At 46.9% G+C, this 16,318-nt stretch overlaps 1 protein-coding gene across 3 annotated transcripts in view; it reads left to right on the top strand.

Annotated features, from left to right (window-relative positions):
• The window catches only part of kcnq5a (potassium voltage-gated channel, KQT-like subfamily, member 5a), an 84,689-nt gene that overhangs the window by 56,721 nt on the left and 11,650 nt on the right, over window positions 1–16,318 (top strand). For all 3 annotated transcript variants that reach the window (XM_076975144.1, XM_076975142.1, XM_076975143.1), the window contains exons 2-7: window positions 6,686–6,776; window positions 8,553–8,679; window positions 10,315–10,490; window positions 11,927–12,052; window positions 13,193–13,303; window positions 14,781–14,876. In XM_076975144.1, coding sequence (XP_076831259.1) covers window positions 6,686–6,776; window positions 8,553–8,679; window positions 10,315–10,490; window positions 11,927–12,052; window positions 13,193–13,303; window positions 14,781–14,876 — 727 coding nt within the window. The remainder of the gene's footprint in view (window positions 1–6,685; window positions 6,777–8,552; window positions 8,680–10,314; window positions 10,491–11,926; window positions 12,053–13,192; window positions 13,304–14,780; window positions 14,877–16,318) is intronic.

Raw genomic sequence — 16,318 nt, forward strand, 5'->3', positions numbered from 1 at the left:
CCCCACTCTCCACACTCCTCACTCTCCACACTCTCCACACTCCTCACTCTCCACACTCTCCACACTCTCTCCACTCACCACACTCTCCTCACTCGCCCCACTCCTCACTCTCCACACTCTCCACACTCTTCCCACTTTCCAAACTCTCCTCACGCTCCTCACTCCTCACTCTCCTCACTCTCCTCACTCTCCTCACTCTCCCCACTCTCTCTGTTTTCACCAAGTGTCTACAGTTGCCAGTGGACACAGATCAGACTGTTTCTCACCATGGCAGCTGTTAACGGGGCATCTGAAGTTGTGCGTATGGGCTGTCTTTGAATATTCTGTGTTCATCCTCTGAATTGTACACACACTCCATGCGGTCACGATAAGAAGGTCCTCTCAGGCCTGTTTTATTTTTATACTGATTCTCTTACCACTTCTACTTGACACCGACCAAAATAGCTGTAGGATAACACAATTCCCTTTCCCTAATGCTGTGTTGATGTCTAAAGTATATTTGTATGAGAGTGTTAGTTATTGTTTGATGTGTCAGATTCTGGCTGTCTGCAAACTTTCCGTCTTTCACCCAAACACGTTTTTCGCCCAACAGGACCAGATGCTCATGGCTCCGTGTTTACGTTTGGATGGCCCCGTTGTTTATTATAGTTAAATGGGAAAGACAGGAACTTGTCGCTGATTGTTTTCAGCAAAAAGGTCTGGCTGCAAAAGCCCCAGACACCATCACAGGCAACGATGACACAATGACGAGATTCGGGCACAGCTGCCCAAGCCCGTGCAACTGCATATGCTTTCCTGCTGGGCCGTGCACCAGGGTTTGTTAGCGTGCGACTGCATGTGCACCAGGGTTTGTTAGCGTGCGACGAGCCGTTAAGTTGCAGTGCGCATGTGTATAAACAGAGGCCATTGTTTATAAACAGGAGCAGCTGCCACCGGGCTGCAGAGCAAACGTCTGGTTCCCTTGCTGGAGGAGAGCAAGCTCACCTGCTCTACACGCACTGAACCTGTAGCACTGTGCTCAGATCAGTCCAGCTGCCACTCCCATTAGCACCCTCAGTGCCCAGAACAGGCCTGGAGTCAACTAGCCATAGCAGTGCCTGATACAGCCTTAGAGATTCAGTTATCATGTGTTCAGTACCTGAAGCACCTGTACTATAGAAGCCAAACTACCTCTGTTACCTGGCAGGTTAGGGTTAGCAGTAGCTGCACACCGGTGCCTGACGTGTGTTTAGCAGTTTCATCTTTTACATGCTCTTATATTCAGTCCGTTTTCGTCTTCTCACTGCTTTTTTTTAAAGCAATAATTCTGTGGTATTGTGTCTGTATGTGGATATCTTCGTCTGCTGTGTCCTGAGATTCTGTTGTATACATTCCCTTACTTATGGACCCAATGGGTCCCCGCCACTTCTGTCACACCCTTGGGTGTTAACCTCTTTTTTTCTCCTGTTCTTCTTTCAGTTCCTTCTGTTTTCCAACTTTTCATATCCCTTCCTTTAGATGTTTCCATCATTGGGCCACATCCATTAATGCTGCTGATTTCTGCACCTTCTCTACTTGCATTATATCTGGTTGGTGTGCAGTACTTGTTCATCTCCCTGGATCCAGAGGTCCCACAAGATCTTAGCCTGATTGTTCTCCCATTCTGTGTGGCTCCTCCTATTTGGACTTCAGGGTGTTCAGCTCAATCGCACGTGTTCCTGTATGTGATTCCTGACCCGTGATTGCGTCTCTCACAGCGTGCGGTCTCTGCATTCTGAACTAGGCACTTGACTTGGTGAGATCTTGGGTCCCTGGTGGGATACGCCCTGGCTTCAGTTCACCTAGCGCTTACATTTTGATGTTGTGTTGCCATGATTGGTGCCTTTCCATGGCGACCGTATCCCCATCTGTCTGAGGCAACTCCTCATCATCTCATCCATATAGACCACTTGGATACTTTCAGCGGACAATGGATATTATATATATATATATATATATATATATATATAATATATATATATATATATATATATATATATATATATATATATATATATATATTTCATTTTTAGTTTTTCACACTATATATATTGTATATAGATATATACTATATATATATATATATAAGCTAAGGGCTAAGAGCTTCTCTGACATTCCCTAAGAATTTACTAGTGTGTGTCTGAGGGCTCTTAAGTTACTGATCATTTGACTGAACCTGTGATGTTTTATTATTAATCTTCACCTGTTTATCCTGAATGTTTAGATGAATGTAGACATCTGTATGTGTGTGTGTGTATATATATTTTACATATATATATATATATATATATATATATATATATATATATATATATATATATATATATATATATATATATATATATGTGTGTGTGTGTGTGTGTGTGTGTGTGTGTGAGAGAGAGAGAGAGAGAGAGAGAGAGAGAAACTGAAAAGGAGTTCATGACCTGCCCATAAAAGAAAAAAAGGAAAGCCAATAATGACAGTGGGCTGCAGGGTGTGGAAAACACTGACCTCTCACGTAGCTGACCCCGCACACACTCTTTAAGTTCTGACTCAGACAAGCCTCCCACCTGGTAGACACACACACACACACACATACACTCACACACACACACACACACACACACACACACACACACACACACACACACACACACACACACACACACACACACACACACACACTGCTGCACATGCCTGCACTTCCACATAGTCATTAAATCCATATACTCTTTTTCTGTCTCTTTTATTTTCCCTTTTTTATGCTTTAACTTGAGAACTTGTACACAATCAGGATGAAATGAGCATGTTTTGAGGTCCAGCAGAGTTCCCAGAATTCCTTGTTCTCTGGCTGTGAAGAGCTCACTGTTGGCTCCGTTCTCGGCCTCGTGGCTCACTGACGCACCGCCGATCTGGTTGAGTTGTGGTGAACTAAACCAAGGTGCCCTTCCCTCCTGATTGGCCGTATCTGAGGTGGAGATGGGGTGAGCAGCAGTGGGAGTGGCACTAGTGCTGTGACGGACAGGAGGTCAGGAGCACACAGGCAGAGCCGTTCATGGACAGCTGGCGTGTGAGTGTGTGCTTCTTAGGTGGACTGTTCAAAGGTTTTAAGCTGCTCACAGCACATTTGTAAGATTATGGACCATCAGGGTTTGATTCATTTGTAGCCCCTGTGTCTGTGGTCTGGCTGCAGAAGCACCCAAATGACTACAGTGGACAGCATATCAATATGAGGTCATCCCACGTCCATAAAATCACACAGGATCTGTCTGCGAACTTTGGCAAGTCCCTGGAATGCTGCTAAAGATTCTGTAGAATTTGTGGTTCGCCGTGTATAGAGCGTCCTATCTCAAGGTAGAGTGTCACGGCCATGCTGTAGCTGTACCTCTCTAACTGGTTTTACAGTAGGCAAACGTTTTCACCTGCAGCAGGCTACAGCAAGGCAGTGCCTGCACTGATCCCAGGTCAGCTGGTCCTCATCGCTCATTCCCACCCATCAGTCCGATTTAACTATCGCTGACCTTTCGTCACCCCCTCCGGCACACAAAACGCCAATCTCACCCACTACTACTAGACTGCTGACTGCAGGCCTGTGGGAATACGTGGACGGAGCCCATCTTGTTATTTGCCGCTGACCTGAGGCCTGCGTGGAGCCAGAGGCGATGAGCTACACAAGCCGCTCCAGTCGTACTAAAACAGGAGCGAGTGTCCAAACCATTCCTCTCTGACAGAACAGAAGAGGGCTATTAGGCGCTCAGGCCAAATCAGAGACAGATGTCTGCAGGCTATTTGTACACGGCATTCAATAACTCACAGAGCAGCCGTTATAACTCAGGCCATATTGTGTTTTGGACGCTGGTTTGTTCACTTAATATTTCATATTAATCCAATGGAAAATGAATTATCTTTATTTCTCTAGTCGTGGAGGCAAAGACAGACAGACCTCTGTGCTAAGAGAGAGTCTAAGATGAACAGGTTTTTTTCTTTCACTTTCATGTTGTATTTTTCCAGTTGTTTATAGTCTTACACTTTTTGTACTTTAATCGGATTCATTTCACATATGCCATGTGTGCTCAAGCTTTTGTGTATATGTGTGTGAGTGTGTGTATATATGTGATATATATATATATATATATATATATATATATATATATATATATATATATATATATATATATATATATATATATATATATATATGTGTGTGTGTGTGTGTGTGTGTGTGTGTGTGTGTGTGTGTGTGTGTGTGTGTGTGTGTGTATTTGTGTGTGCATGCATGCATGTATGTGTGTGTAGCTTGACAGACTGCAACACTGCCCTCTAGTGCATCGTGTGTGACTATGTAGTGCCCATTGGTGGTTGTCCAATCCCAGAGGGAAATGTGGGCTAATTTAGATCCACACCCAAGGAGAATCATTATTGCTTGACCTGAGTTTAAAGATTCCCACATGTCTCCAAGACTCCATGTATAGCATATCCTGTCTTTCACACATGCACAACCACACACACACACACACACACACACACACACACACACACACACACACACACACACACACACACACTCACTCATTAAACAGATGGAAGGATTCTCAGTGCTCTGCTTCAGGCACATTACAGATAATAGCCCTCTGAAGACTGATACATTCACTAGCACTATAGTAACCCCACCCGACCCCCAACTTTCAGTCCCACCCACAGGCTCCTACATGGTAGGTTGTGGGTTCCAGGAGCCAGATGCACAGACAGGCCTGGGTGAAACACACACACACACTGCTGGATCAAGAGCAGAGAAGCGAAGCCCTCTTCCTTCCTCTTTTTCCTCTTCTTCCTCTTCTTCCTCTTCACTGGCTTAGCGGAGCACAGTGAGACACTTCTCTGTGACTAAGGGAGATGCAGGGTGAGCGTGTGTGTGTGTGTGTGTGTTCAAACACAGCGTCTCGTGCACATCTACATATGCCACTTGAAAAACACATCAGCCCAGTGTCTCTGCTCACACGCCAGTGTTTGTGTGAGGCTGTGTTTCGAGTGTACACTAGAACACCTGCCACATGAACTGAGCTACGTCAGGCTGCCGTGACCTCCATCAGGCTGCCGTGACCTCCGTCACCGCTCCAGCACGGTGGTGTGGTGACTCATGGAGCTGCTTCTCCACCCGTCCTCTGGCCTGCTGGTCCAGTGCAGAGCTGAATGAATGATACGGAGGGTGAATACAACAGAGTGGTCATGCTCACCTGTGCATACGCCGCTCAGGGTGAAGTGCAGGCCAGACAGACTCTTCCTCATTGGCAGATAAACGAGGGAGATCAGACTAACAGGTGAGGGGTGTCAGCGTGATGTCGACAGCTCTTAACACACATGCATGCATCACTGCTGATATGCCACCGTCTCACACACACACACACACACACACACACACGGTCTCGATTTCTTCAATGTCAGTGCATTAAGGAAGGCAAGGGGAGGGAACTGAGAGGCCCCTGGTCCAACCCAAGAGTCAGACACAGGAGAGGTCCATGGTCCAACCCAAGAGTCAGACACAGGAGAGGTCCATGGTCCAACCCAAGAGTCAGACACAGGAGAGGTCCATGGTCCAACCCAAGAGTCAGACACAGGAGAGGTCCATGGTCCAACCCAAGAGTCAGACACAGGAGAGGTCCATGGTCCAACCCAAGAGTCAGACACAGGAGAGGTAGATGGTCCAACCCAAGAGTCAGACACAGGAGAGCGAGAATACTGCTGCAGTTCACTATATCTTGCAGCTGATCTAAATTTACAGATAGTCAAGTCTATTTCTTTACTCTGTATGACTTTCATAATTATGTCTATGCTCTGTGGGGTCTGTTACTCAAAATAGAAACCCATCTGTTTAGGGAAAATTAAGGTTAGAAAAATGGCAGATATATTTTACCATGGAGAGAAGATTAATGACCTCAGTATTCACATATGCTTAACGGGCACATCTTTGTGGTATAGGATAATGAGGAATATTCTTAGCAATGTGCCAGTCCAATCTTAAATGCAAAGCAGTGTGTCGCTATACTACCACTATACTTTTCTACTGTAACGAAACTGACATATAACCTCACATTAAGATGACATGTAGTACCGGTACAGTAATATCACAGCAACAGGAGATGTATGTAAATGTCTGGATTATTTTGTGAAACTCTCTATCTGATGTGTGTGTGTGTGTGTGTGTGTGTGTGTGTGTGTGTGTGTGTGTGTGTGTGTGTGTGTGTGTGTACGTACGCGCACCCGTGTGTGTGTGTGTGTGTGTGTTGTGTGTGTGCGTGCGTGATGTGTGCCGCGTTGTTTGCCCCTGCTCTTATCTGAGCTGGCCAGGCACTGCTGTTAGTTTATTAAAAAAGAAGCCACTGGGCTTGAGGGAGATGGGGTAGTGAGCGTAGAGGGCACCATGTTTCCAGCAGCCTCCTCTCCCTCTCAGACACGACACGCAGCTCAGCTGCTCTGATGGCTGGCAGGCCTCCGTCAGCACTTCCAAAAGAGAAGGCGTCTGATAACTGATGCAGGCTCGTTCGCAGGTGTCATGCTGCTGTTGGAGCTTGGTTGATGATGACCGGTAGTCTTCCTGGAGGTGGACAGCTCACGTTCACACACGTGTCATTGTTATGGAAGAGTAAAAGTGTTTTGTTTTTGTGTTTTTGTGTTTGATTCCCGGCAGTTTCATCCTGGTGTTTGGCTGTCTGGTCCTGTCTGTGTTCTCCACCATCCCAGCCCACACGGACGTGTCCAACCACTGCCTGTTCATACTGGTGAGAACGGCACACACTCTCCACCTCGTCACACTCAAAACAACCGTTAGAGACAGTTCAGGAGGTCATTCAAGCACAGGCTCAAAGCAAAGTCTCATATGTCTCTCAAAGTCTCGCATGTCTCTCATTAGATTTTTTTAATCTAATGTTCCAAGACCCTTCATGGTCTTTGCCCATAGTGCATATAGCTTTGCTATTTGATCCAGCTTTTGTTTGTTTGGGCTAGATTTCCTCTTTGTATTGTTTCATGAGTGAGCACAATCTTCTCAGATCGTGAATGTCTATGCCGTGTCCATGGTGTCTCTGTTGGGTTGCTGCGTCAGCTGACGTGTCCCGCTGTGAGGTTCTCCTGACCATACCTCACAAGCTCAGTCCTCACCTGAGGTCAAAGGTGGCTCCTCTCCCGCTGATGGGAAAACATGAACTCCTCAGTGCACTCAGTAGGACACAGAGCTGTGAGCAAACACACGGTGTCATGACAGGGCATGGACCCTGCTAAGTTGTCATATAATTTCAGGGGAATCCCATAGAGATGAGCTACACACAATCTCAAAGTAGTGTACCAGACTCAGTATAGCAATGCAGAACCTGTAAATACACTATAACAACCTCTTGCATACATTACAGAAGGAAAATAGTATTTTAAAGGGTATGTGTGTTTGGAAATGTGTATTGAACAACACTAATAAATCTAATACTGCTGTACTCTTTACCTTTGAAGCCAAACAGATTTTAAAATAGTGTTGTAAGAAATATGAATAACTGATAACTTGTAAGGGTCAGGAAGTGCATGTTTGATGTGGCCATTGACACCAGGAAGAACGTTATCTTCTGGAGAGACCTGCTACAGCACAGCATCATGAGCTGGGCCATAATACGCCCTACTGACAGATGTTTTAATCTGCCTAGAGGCCCACTCAGTCCCGTTGGACTTTATCAAACGGTGCAATTAGCAGGGCCAGCAGCTGGCACTGATGAATGAGCTGCAGGGGTAATTACGCTAACTAGACACTATTACTGGAGCCTGCGGTGCACGGAGCAGGCAGACCCAGCTGGAACTGCACATTCAGGCCTTTTTGGCAAGGCGCTCCCGCCCTGCAGTGCACGGCAGTCGTGCCGGCTTTGCCACGCCCGCACACCACCACACCCCCGCTGCACTTTAGCGCACCGTTCTGGGTTTCTCGGACACTGTGAGCTGTGAAAAACTTTGAGAAAAAAAAAATGTCTCAACACTCTTAGAATATAGAGGCACTGTCACAAGGTGATTTAATGTCTAAGTGGAAAATGTAGACATTTCAAACCCTAGAATTGGATACTAGAGGACGGGAAGCTGCGTGCTAAGAACTGGGAACTCCATACTGTAATTATCATAGTTTAATGATCTCATTTTGCTTTACAATGGCTGTAGTTTTAAAAAGTGTGTGAAATATGGATTCAATGGGTGTTTTAAAATGGAGAAATTATTTCATAAAGTATGTAAGGAATTTAAAAATAAGATACAGTGTTAGCGTTTTGATTTGCCACTCTGGGAATAATTGCACGGCCTATTGTTTTAAAGAGCATAATGCACAGTTATCACATTTCTTTGCCAAGGTTTACTGGTGATTAAAACTTCACGGTCACCATACATGCTGCAGTAGGTGGGAAAATAAAGGTTAACTTCACTTGCTTAAATGGGACAAATACCATGAAGCCTAATTGGCCAATGCAGCACCGTGTTAGCGAATAATGTTGTTAATGAGTGATATGCTATTTGCTGTGTGTTGCAATCTGCAGGAGTTCGTCATGATCGTTGTGTTTGGTCTGGAGTACATCATCCGCATCTGGTCTGCTGGATGTTGCTGTCGCTACAGAGGATGGCAGGGTCGACTACGCTTTGCCAGAAAGCCATTCTGTGTTATAGGTGAGAATCTCCTGCCTGGGAGTGGTTCTTGGTGTGTGTGTGTGTGTGCGCTTAACCTAAATTATATGCCTTCAGCATCATTCATTAAGAAGCAGAAACAAAAGCTTCTTCAACGTATTAGCAGTAAGCTAGTTGACCAAGAAGGTGTTATGACTAACAAAACATCAAGGCCAATTTATTCAGAATGCTCATTTGAACCTCATTAGTGCGTGCACCTTCACAAGACACACCCCCTCAGGCCCTTAAACAAGCCCAGTGACCCATACATGCTAATTAACCAGTCCTTTTCTCATTCATCCAGCTCACAGAGTTGTGTAAACACATTAAACACCATGGCCGCTGTGTCAACACACTCTTTCCTCACTCTTTCCAGACTTGTTATGAAGCTTCTGTAAGTTCATGACCTCTGAGCATGTGTTACTTTTTCATTCCCTGACGGGCTGTGTTGACGGAGCTTGCTGCCCCAACGGGTAAAAAATGAGAGCAGGTTGTGTAGGAGAAGGAACCGCGAGGAACCTTAGCCTGATATTCCTCTGGGCTGGGCACAGACTGACAGGAGGTACCGTCGGTGCAGAGAAGAGCATTTTTGAGGGATAAGTCATACAGAGATGTAAAGGGGCCACACAGAGGCTGAGGACAGTGAGGAGGGTGAGGAGAGTGAGGAGAGTGAGATATCACTCTGGTGGGAAATTCACGCCAGGACCTCATAAGCTTTCCTTCTGTTTCACTCACATTCATCGTAACACTATTTATGGTCCTGTTGTCATAGCAGTGCATGTTTTTTAATTTGCTTTAGTCGCTGTGTTTCAACATCATAAACCTTATAACAGTGATTAACAGAAAAAAAACTGAAATGCATCCATTTTCTTGTCTCTGTTTTTTTTCCCCTCGTTTGAAGTTCTCGTGCGCCATGGTCTGGAAGAAAATAAGACTTGTGTGATTTGAGCAAAGAACAATATTGTCCCAGGCAGGCGGCTGTGGGCTGGATGTGAGACCGGAATTTGCTTCTCTGAGAGGATGTGGCTTTACTCTCCTATACTGGCCTCTCGCTTCGCCTCTGGTGTGTGTGTGTGTGTGTGTGTGTGTGTGTGTGTGTGTGTGTGTGTGTGTGTGAGAGAGAGAGAGAGAGAGAGAGAGAGAGAGAGAGAGAGAGAGAGAGAGAGAGAGAGAGAGAGAGATGACAGACATGTGAAATAGCCATCGAGTTATTTCCCCGCCGCACACTGCCTGTTTTCCAAAGCAGCCCTGGCAGTGGTTTCCCAGGTGCTGGAGCAGGGATATGCTGCTTGCCGGTTGCCTCTGGTTGCCTTGTCAAAACAGAACAAGACAAATACAATAGGAAGATTCAGAGTGTTGCTCATCATGGATGAGGCCTACACTCCAGGGGAGGTTTGTTTTTCGAGTAAACCCTGTGGTGAGTGATGACTGACACAGACACACTTTTTCAGCGGAGTGAGATCTCGTGGAAGGGCTCTGGTTGTAGAAGGTTTCAGGCTTCCAAGGTTCCGGGGTTGATCAATTTCGTGCTGACTCGGCTATGGCTCCAATCTCGCAGTCGAGCAGACGAACTGGGTCTCACGCCACTGGGGTGTGCGTGTGCGCGAGACGTGACACGTGTATTTCTCCACGTCACAGACATCATCGTGCTCATCGCCTCCATCGCCGTGGTGTCAGCCGGCAGCCAGGGCAACATCTTCGCCACGTCTGCCCTGCGCAGCCTCCGGTTCCTGCAGATCCTGCGGATGGTGCGTATGGACAGACGGGGAGGAACCTGGAAGCTGCTGGGATCTGTGGTCTACGCTCACAGCAAGGTGAACGGTTTGGGTTTTATTCAGAGTAATGACATGGATTAGCTATTATGAGCCTACGGGTTTTGTTTAAGACCAAGAACTCAGCGACGTGCAAACAGCTCTTGGGATTGCGTCCAAATGCGTTTACCCTAACTGCAATGGAACAAGAACAACAAATACTGCACCCTGAACTTTCACAGTAAACACGCACACCAAAGTATTTCCTGATAGCCCACTGAGTCAGCAAATAGCGGGTGAAATAATCGGGTGTTAGGACTCAAATAATACTCCGTCTGCATTGTGCCATAAAGCGAAACAGCACAAAGGCAAGACACAGTCCAAAAACCCCGGCCGACGGTGAATGTGTGCCAGGCCCGGTCCCGCTGTGCTGCGTGCGTGGTCCTATCCATCCTCGGCAGGTCCCTCATTTACATTTACATTTACATTTATGGCATTTAGCAGACGCTCTTATCTAGAGCGACTTACAAAAGTGCTAAGTGTTTGGTCAGAATATGCATCTCTATCTAGTATAAACAGGTTTAAGTCCAAACTACTCAAGCTCAAGCACTGCCATAAACAGCTGCCAGTGCTGATACCTAGAAAGAAGACAACAAACTATAAGATTAGACATAGAGCACTACCTAGCAAGACTGAAATACCTACAAGACTACATTAGCAAGTGTTCCCAGAGATAAAGTGCAATTACGATTTAAACCAATACTTCAGTAGATTAGTGCTTATAAGTGCTTTACAAAGAGATGGGTCTTCAGTCTGCGTTTGAAAACCGTGAGAGAGTTCGCTGTTCGGATAGCCAGTGGAAGTTCGTTCCACCATTTGGGAGCCAGAACAGAGAAGCATCTTGTCGCGTGTCTTCCATGAATCTTGAGGGATGGTGGGTCAAGCCGAGCCGTACTTGAAGCGCGAAGGGCTCGAGGTGCGGATCGACTCTTGACCATTGCCATAAGGTATGAAGGAGCTGGTCCATTTTTGGCTTTGTAGGCAAGCATCAGAATTTTAAACTGTATGCGAGCAGCCACGGGAAGCCAGTGAAGGGAGCGCAGCAGTGGAGTGACATGAGTGAACTTGGGTAGATTGAAGACAAGCCTTGCTGCTGCATTCTGGATCAGTTGCAAGGGCCTGATGGCCTGCAGAGGAAGACCAGCCAGGAGAGAGTTGCAGTAGTCGAGCCTTGAAATGACAAGAGACTGGACAAGCACCTGGGAGGCCTCCTGAGAGAGGAAGGGTCGGATACGTCGGATCCCTCCACCATCTCTGGCCCAATCACACTCTTCCTCAGCCCTCCGTCACCCGCCATTTAGCAGACAGATTGTGGGCTGCAACCCGCTGCCTGATCTCTGCGAAACGGGCACTTTGTCTTCTGATTTTCCTCTTCCGTTCCGTGTTACTGTTCTTCACACTGATGGGTTTCTGGCACACTCTATGCTCTGCCTATACAGGAACTGGTGACAGCCTGGTACATTGGGTTTCTGGTTCTGATCTTCTCCTCGTTCCTGGTTTACTTGGTGGAGAAGGAGTTTAACAAGCAGTTTGCCACCTATGCTGACGCCCTCTGGTGGGGAACGGTGAGTCTTCGTCGCGCTGTGGCATCATGTTCTTCAAGATCTCCACCTCTCATGGTTTTCTCTTTTTCCCTCTCACACTTGATCCCATAATGTAACTATTGTCATTTGCTGACTGGTTTGCTTGACTCACGTGATGACCAAACCAATTACGAACACATCGTCACGTCATGCGGTGAAATCTACACACATAGCAGATCAACTGATCCTTCATGTTCAATTCATAAGTGCAATTTGTCCTTGTAGTCTCCTTCACCCAAGAATCAGTACAGGGCCACTACAAGTCCCGCTGGACTTTTAACTTCACATTTCGCACGATGCAGTAGTTACAGCTTTCCTTGTGCTGTTGGGCAAGGAAAAGCCATCAGGGGTCCGAGGTGCCTGTGATTCACACTGGACTCAGCCAGGACGTGGAGGAGGCCATGTGACAGCAGCCTAGAGCAGCAAAGCAGGAGAGCAGTGTGTGTGTGTGTGTGTGTGTGTGTGTGGGGGGGTGCATGTGCATGTGTGTGTGTGGGGTGTGTGTGTGTGTGTGTGTGTGTGTGTGTGTGTGTGTGTGTGTGTGTGTGTGTGTGTGTGTGTGTGTGTGTGTGTGTGTGTGTGTGTGTACTCTCAGCCCTCATCGAAAGCCACAGCGTGCTCAGCATTTGACAGATCGCTCACTTTTACTAGATGTGTTGAATTTGCTTTGGCCAGGGCTTTGTTGAAATATTCCCGGCCTGCCTGAATCCACAGCTCTCACTGGTGTGGATAGGAGAGGGATCCCTTAGATTAATGCCTTTTTTCCTGAACGCAACCTACTCCTTTATTACTCTCACAGAGGGACGGAGGTTACACAAACGTCTGTGCGGCAGTAACTCTAGAGTCGGCCTCTGTTTGCCTTCAGATCTGCATGACCTTTTAATAAGGCAGACCAGACAGGGTTGTAGGAAGTGCAGCTACATGTCCGGTGTGTGGAACCTCACTGCACCAGTGCTCTCTGCGCCGTGTCCACACGTGGGCACAGGAAACCGGGGTGCATGTGTCCCTCACCAGCTCACTGCTCCGGCTTCACAGTCAGGGGTCTTCCGATCATGCCCTCCTCGTGATGAACCTCAGTGCCCAGCTCTGACCCTGCCGCCTACCTTCTCTGCGTGCCCTCAGATCACCCTCACCACCATCGGCTACGGGGACAAGACGCCGCAGACGTGGCCGGGCAGGCTGCTCTCCGCGGGATTCGCCCTCCTTGGGATCTCCTTCTTCGCCCTGCCTGCTGTGAGTGAGCAGAACACAGGCCAGTCGGACACAGTCGAAGACAGCACAGTCAAACACAGCACAGTCGAAGACAGCACAGTCAAACACAGCACAGTCAAACACAGCACAGTCGAAGACAGCACAGTCAAACACAGCACAGTCAAACACAGCACAGTCGAAGACAGCACAGTCGAAGACAGCACAGTCAAACACAGCACAGTCGAAGACAGCACAGTCAAACACAGCACAGTCAAACACAGCACAGTCGAAGACAGCACAGTCGAAGACAGCACAGTCAAACACAGCACAGTCAAACACAGCACAGTCGAAGACAGCACAGTCAAACAGCACAGTCGAAGACAGCACAGTCAAACACAGCACAGTCGAAGACAGCACAGTCGAAGACAGCACAGTCAAACACAGCACAGTCGAAGACAGCACAGTCGAAGACAGCACAGTTGAACACAGCACAGTTGAACACAGCACAGTCAAAGAGCACAGTTGAACACGGCAGTTGAGCACAGCACAAACACAGCACAGTCGAACACAGCACAAACACAGCACAGTCGTACACAGCACAGTTGAACACAGCACAAACACAACACAGTCGAACACAGCACAGTCGAACACAGCACAAACACAGCACAGTCGTACACAGCACAGTTGAACACAGCCCAGTCAAACAGTGCAGAGATGGCAGCCTGGTTTGGCCTGGGCCTTAGTGCACCATATTATTTCTGAGGTCCACTGGATGCTCCAGTGGTCAAGTGGTGATGTATTTTTTTACTTATATTTTCTGCCATGAATACAATCTGAAACTAAGAGACAATCCTGCGTTACACACATCCACTGTTTTTGTACTCATGTATTTTGAGCCGCTTGCTAAGACGTGTGTGTGTGTGCGGTAGGTCACCCTGTGATATTAATTCAAGGTGTCTCAGCTGACAGAGCTGGGATCCACACACGTGTCCTTCCAGCACAGAGATGTCTGCCAGCTCTGTGTGTCTAGAGCTATTTCAGGACTGCAGTGGTTCTCTGAGCTCTCACAAGTAAAGATTCATATCAGTCATTTGTCACACTCCATCCAAAATCACGTCCAATTTTTCAAGTAATCTTTTTGTGGGCCCTGAAAGCCTTTTGTTGCAGTGACTTTCATGTGGAGTGTGTCCGCATGTCTAAATGTACATCAGTTAGTAATGAGCCCCAAAGGTAGGGTTTTTCTCTCTCCTTCTGACTGTTAGTTTCTCTCTGTCAGCTTTGGTGTCTTCTACGCATTTTCTCGCTCCCTCAGGCCGTCTTGCACTGACTGAATATTCAGATTCTCGTGCTGAGTGCAATTAGTAGAATTCAGTGAGGATCAAATGCTTTGCCAATGCTACCAGATAACAAATCAATAAATCAGCATTTGTATTGTGTGTGTGTGTGTGTGTGTGTGTGTGTGTGTGTGTGTGTGTGTGTGTGTGTGTGTGTGTGTGTGTGTGTGTGTGTGTGTGTGTAGGGAATTCTAGGCTCTGGCTTTGCTCTAAAGGTACAGGAGCAGCACAGACAGAAACATTTTGAAAAGAGAAGAAACCCAGCGGCCAGCCTAATCCAGGTAACGCCTACACTGGCCCTCAGCAATGAAGTGACCAATCACGCAATCCATTCAACAGATCCAACCACAGAGACCCACAGATTAATACATGTTTGTTTAAACGATACTGAATATATTCAGTGTCATCTACGTTTATGTTCTGGGCACTCTGTGTTTGAATCTCTGTATGGATGTGTTACTACACTACTGTGTTGATGATCGGTTCTATAAAATCCACCTCTCCCCTTTTCATTAAAAGAATGAAAAGGCATTTTTTGCTACTATTCCTTCATATGTGGTAAGCACGCTGACGTCTGGACTCTTTCTTTGCCTAGGTCATTCTGCGTGGCTGTAGAGTGCTGCTTCAGTATACTCTCTCTGGATCAATTCCTTTCCTGTTCCTCTGTAAACTTCTTTTACAGATGCAGAATCTGCCGACGAAATCTTACCAATGAGTTTAAAATTAAACCATGACCTTAATCTTCAGAGATAATGTCCCATGCCGTGTCGCGTCTTTGCTGGTGTGAGTGTCAGAGATCGAGCAGCATCCTTCTCTTCCAGCCGCCATCTCTCTCTTATCTGCCCCCCAAGCCCATCCCCCCCCCCCCCACCCTCGTCTGTCTGCCGGGGGAGTGTGTGAAACATGGTGAATGATGATGTGTGGAGTTTTGGAGTTTGACCCCTCCTGGCTCGGGCTGCCCTGCTGTTGTGGTCTTTCTTTCAGTGTGTTTTCATACTGGAGCAGTGCAGGGACTGAAAACTTCTCCACCCGCATCTTCATCGCTTCCTCTCCGCCCCCACCGTCCTCTGTGCTCTCTGTGTTCCCTGTGTCCTCTGTGCTCTCTGTGCTCCCTGTGTCCTCTGTGCTCTCTGTGCTCCCTGTGTCCTCTGTGCTCTCTGTGCTCCCTGTGTCCTCTGTGCTCTCTGTGCTCCCTGTGTCCTCTGTGCTCTCTGTGCTCCCTGTGTCCTCTGTGCTCTCTGAGCTCCCTGTGTCCTCTGTGCTCTCTGTGCTCCCTGTGTCCTCTGTGCTCTCTGTGCTCCCTGTGTTCTCTGTGCTCTCTGTGTTCTCTGTGTTCTCTGTGCTCTCTGTGTTCTCTGTGCTGTGGGTTTGTGTGGCTCACTGCAATGGCTTCACGTTGTTTCCCTTTTAACAGTCATTCCCCTTTTCCTGTGACACATCCCAGTTTTGTTACTCTCTTTTAAATGCAGCGTAAAGTCACCAAACCACAATCTATACTTTCTGTTTTGGTTTGATTGTTTATTGAATTATCCCTTTTATATTCAAAGAAATGAGTAACGTGTTCTCATATTTTCCTTTGGTTAAAAACTATTATCAGATATTTCTGTTTCTCATTATGATAAGTGACATTTTCCAACCTCCCCAAAAATCCTCTTCTGTTTGGATGTTACGTGTGTGCCTCACCAGACCATAAGACATTTTTTCAGTGTTGCTTCTATTTTGT

This window comes from Brachyhypopomus gauderio, chromosome 15 (genome assembly GCF_052324685.1).
Source record: "Brachyhypopomus gauderio isolate BG-103 chromosome 15, BGAUD_0.2, whole genome shotgun sequence".
In the NCBI taxonomy this organism is placed as follows: domain Eukaryota; kingdom Metazoa; phylum Chordata; class Actinopteri; order Gymnotiformes; family Hypopomidae; genus Brachyhypopomus; species Brachyhypopomus gauderio.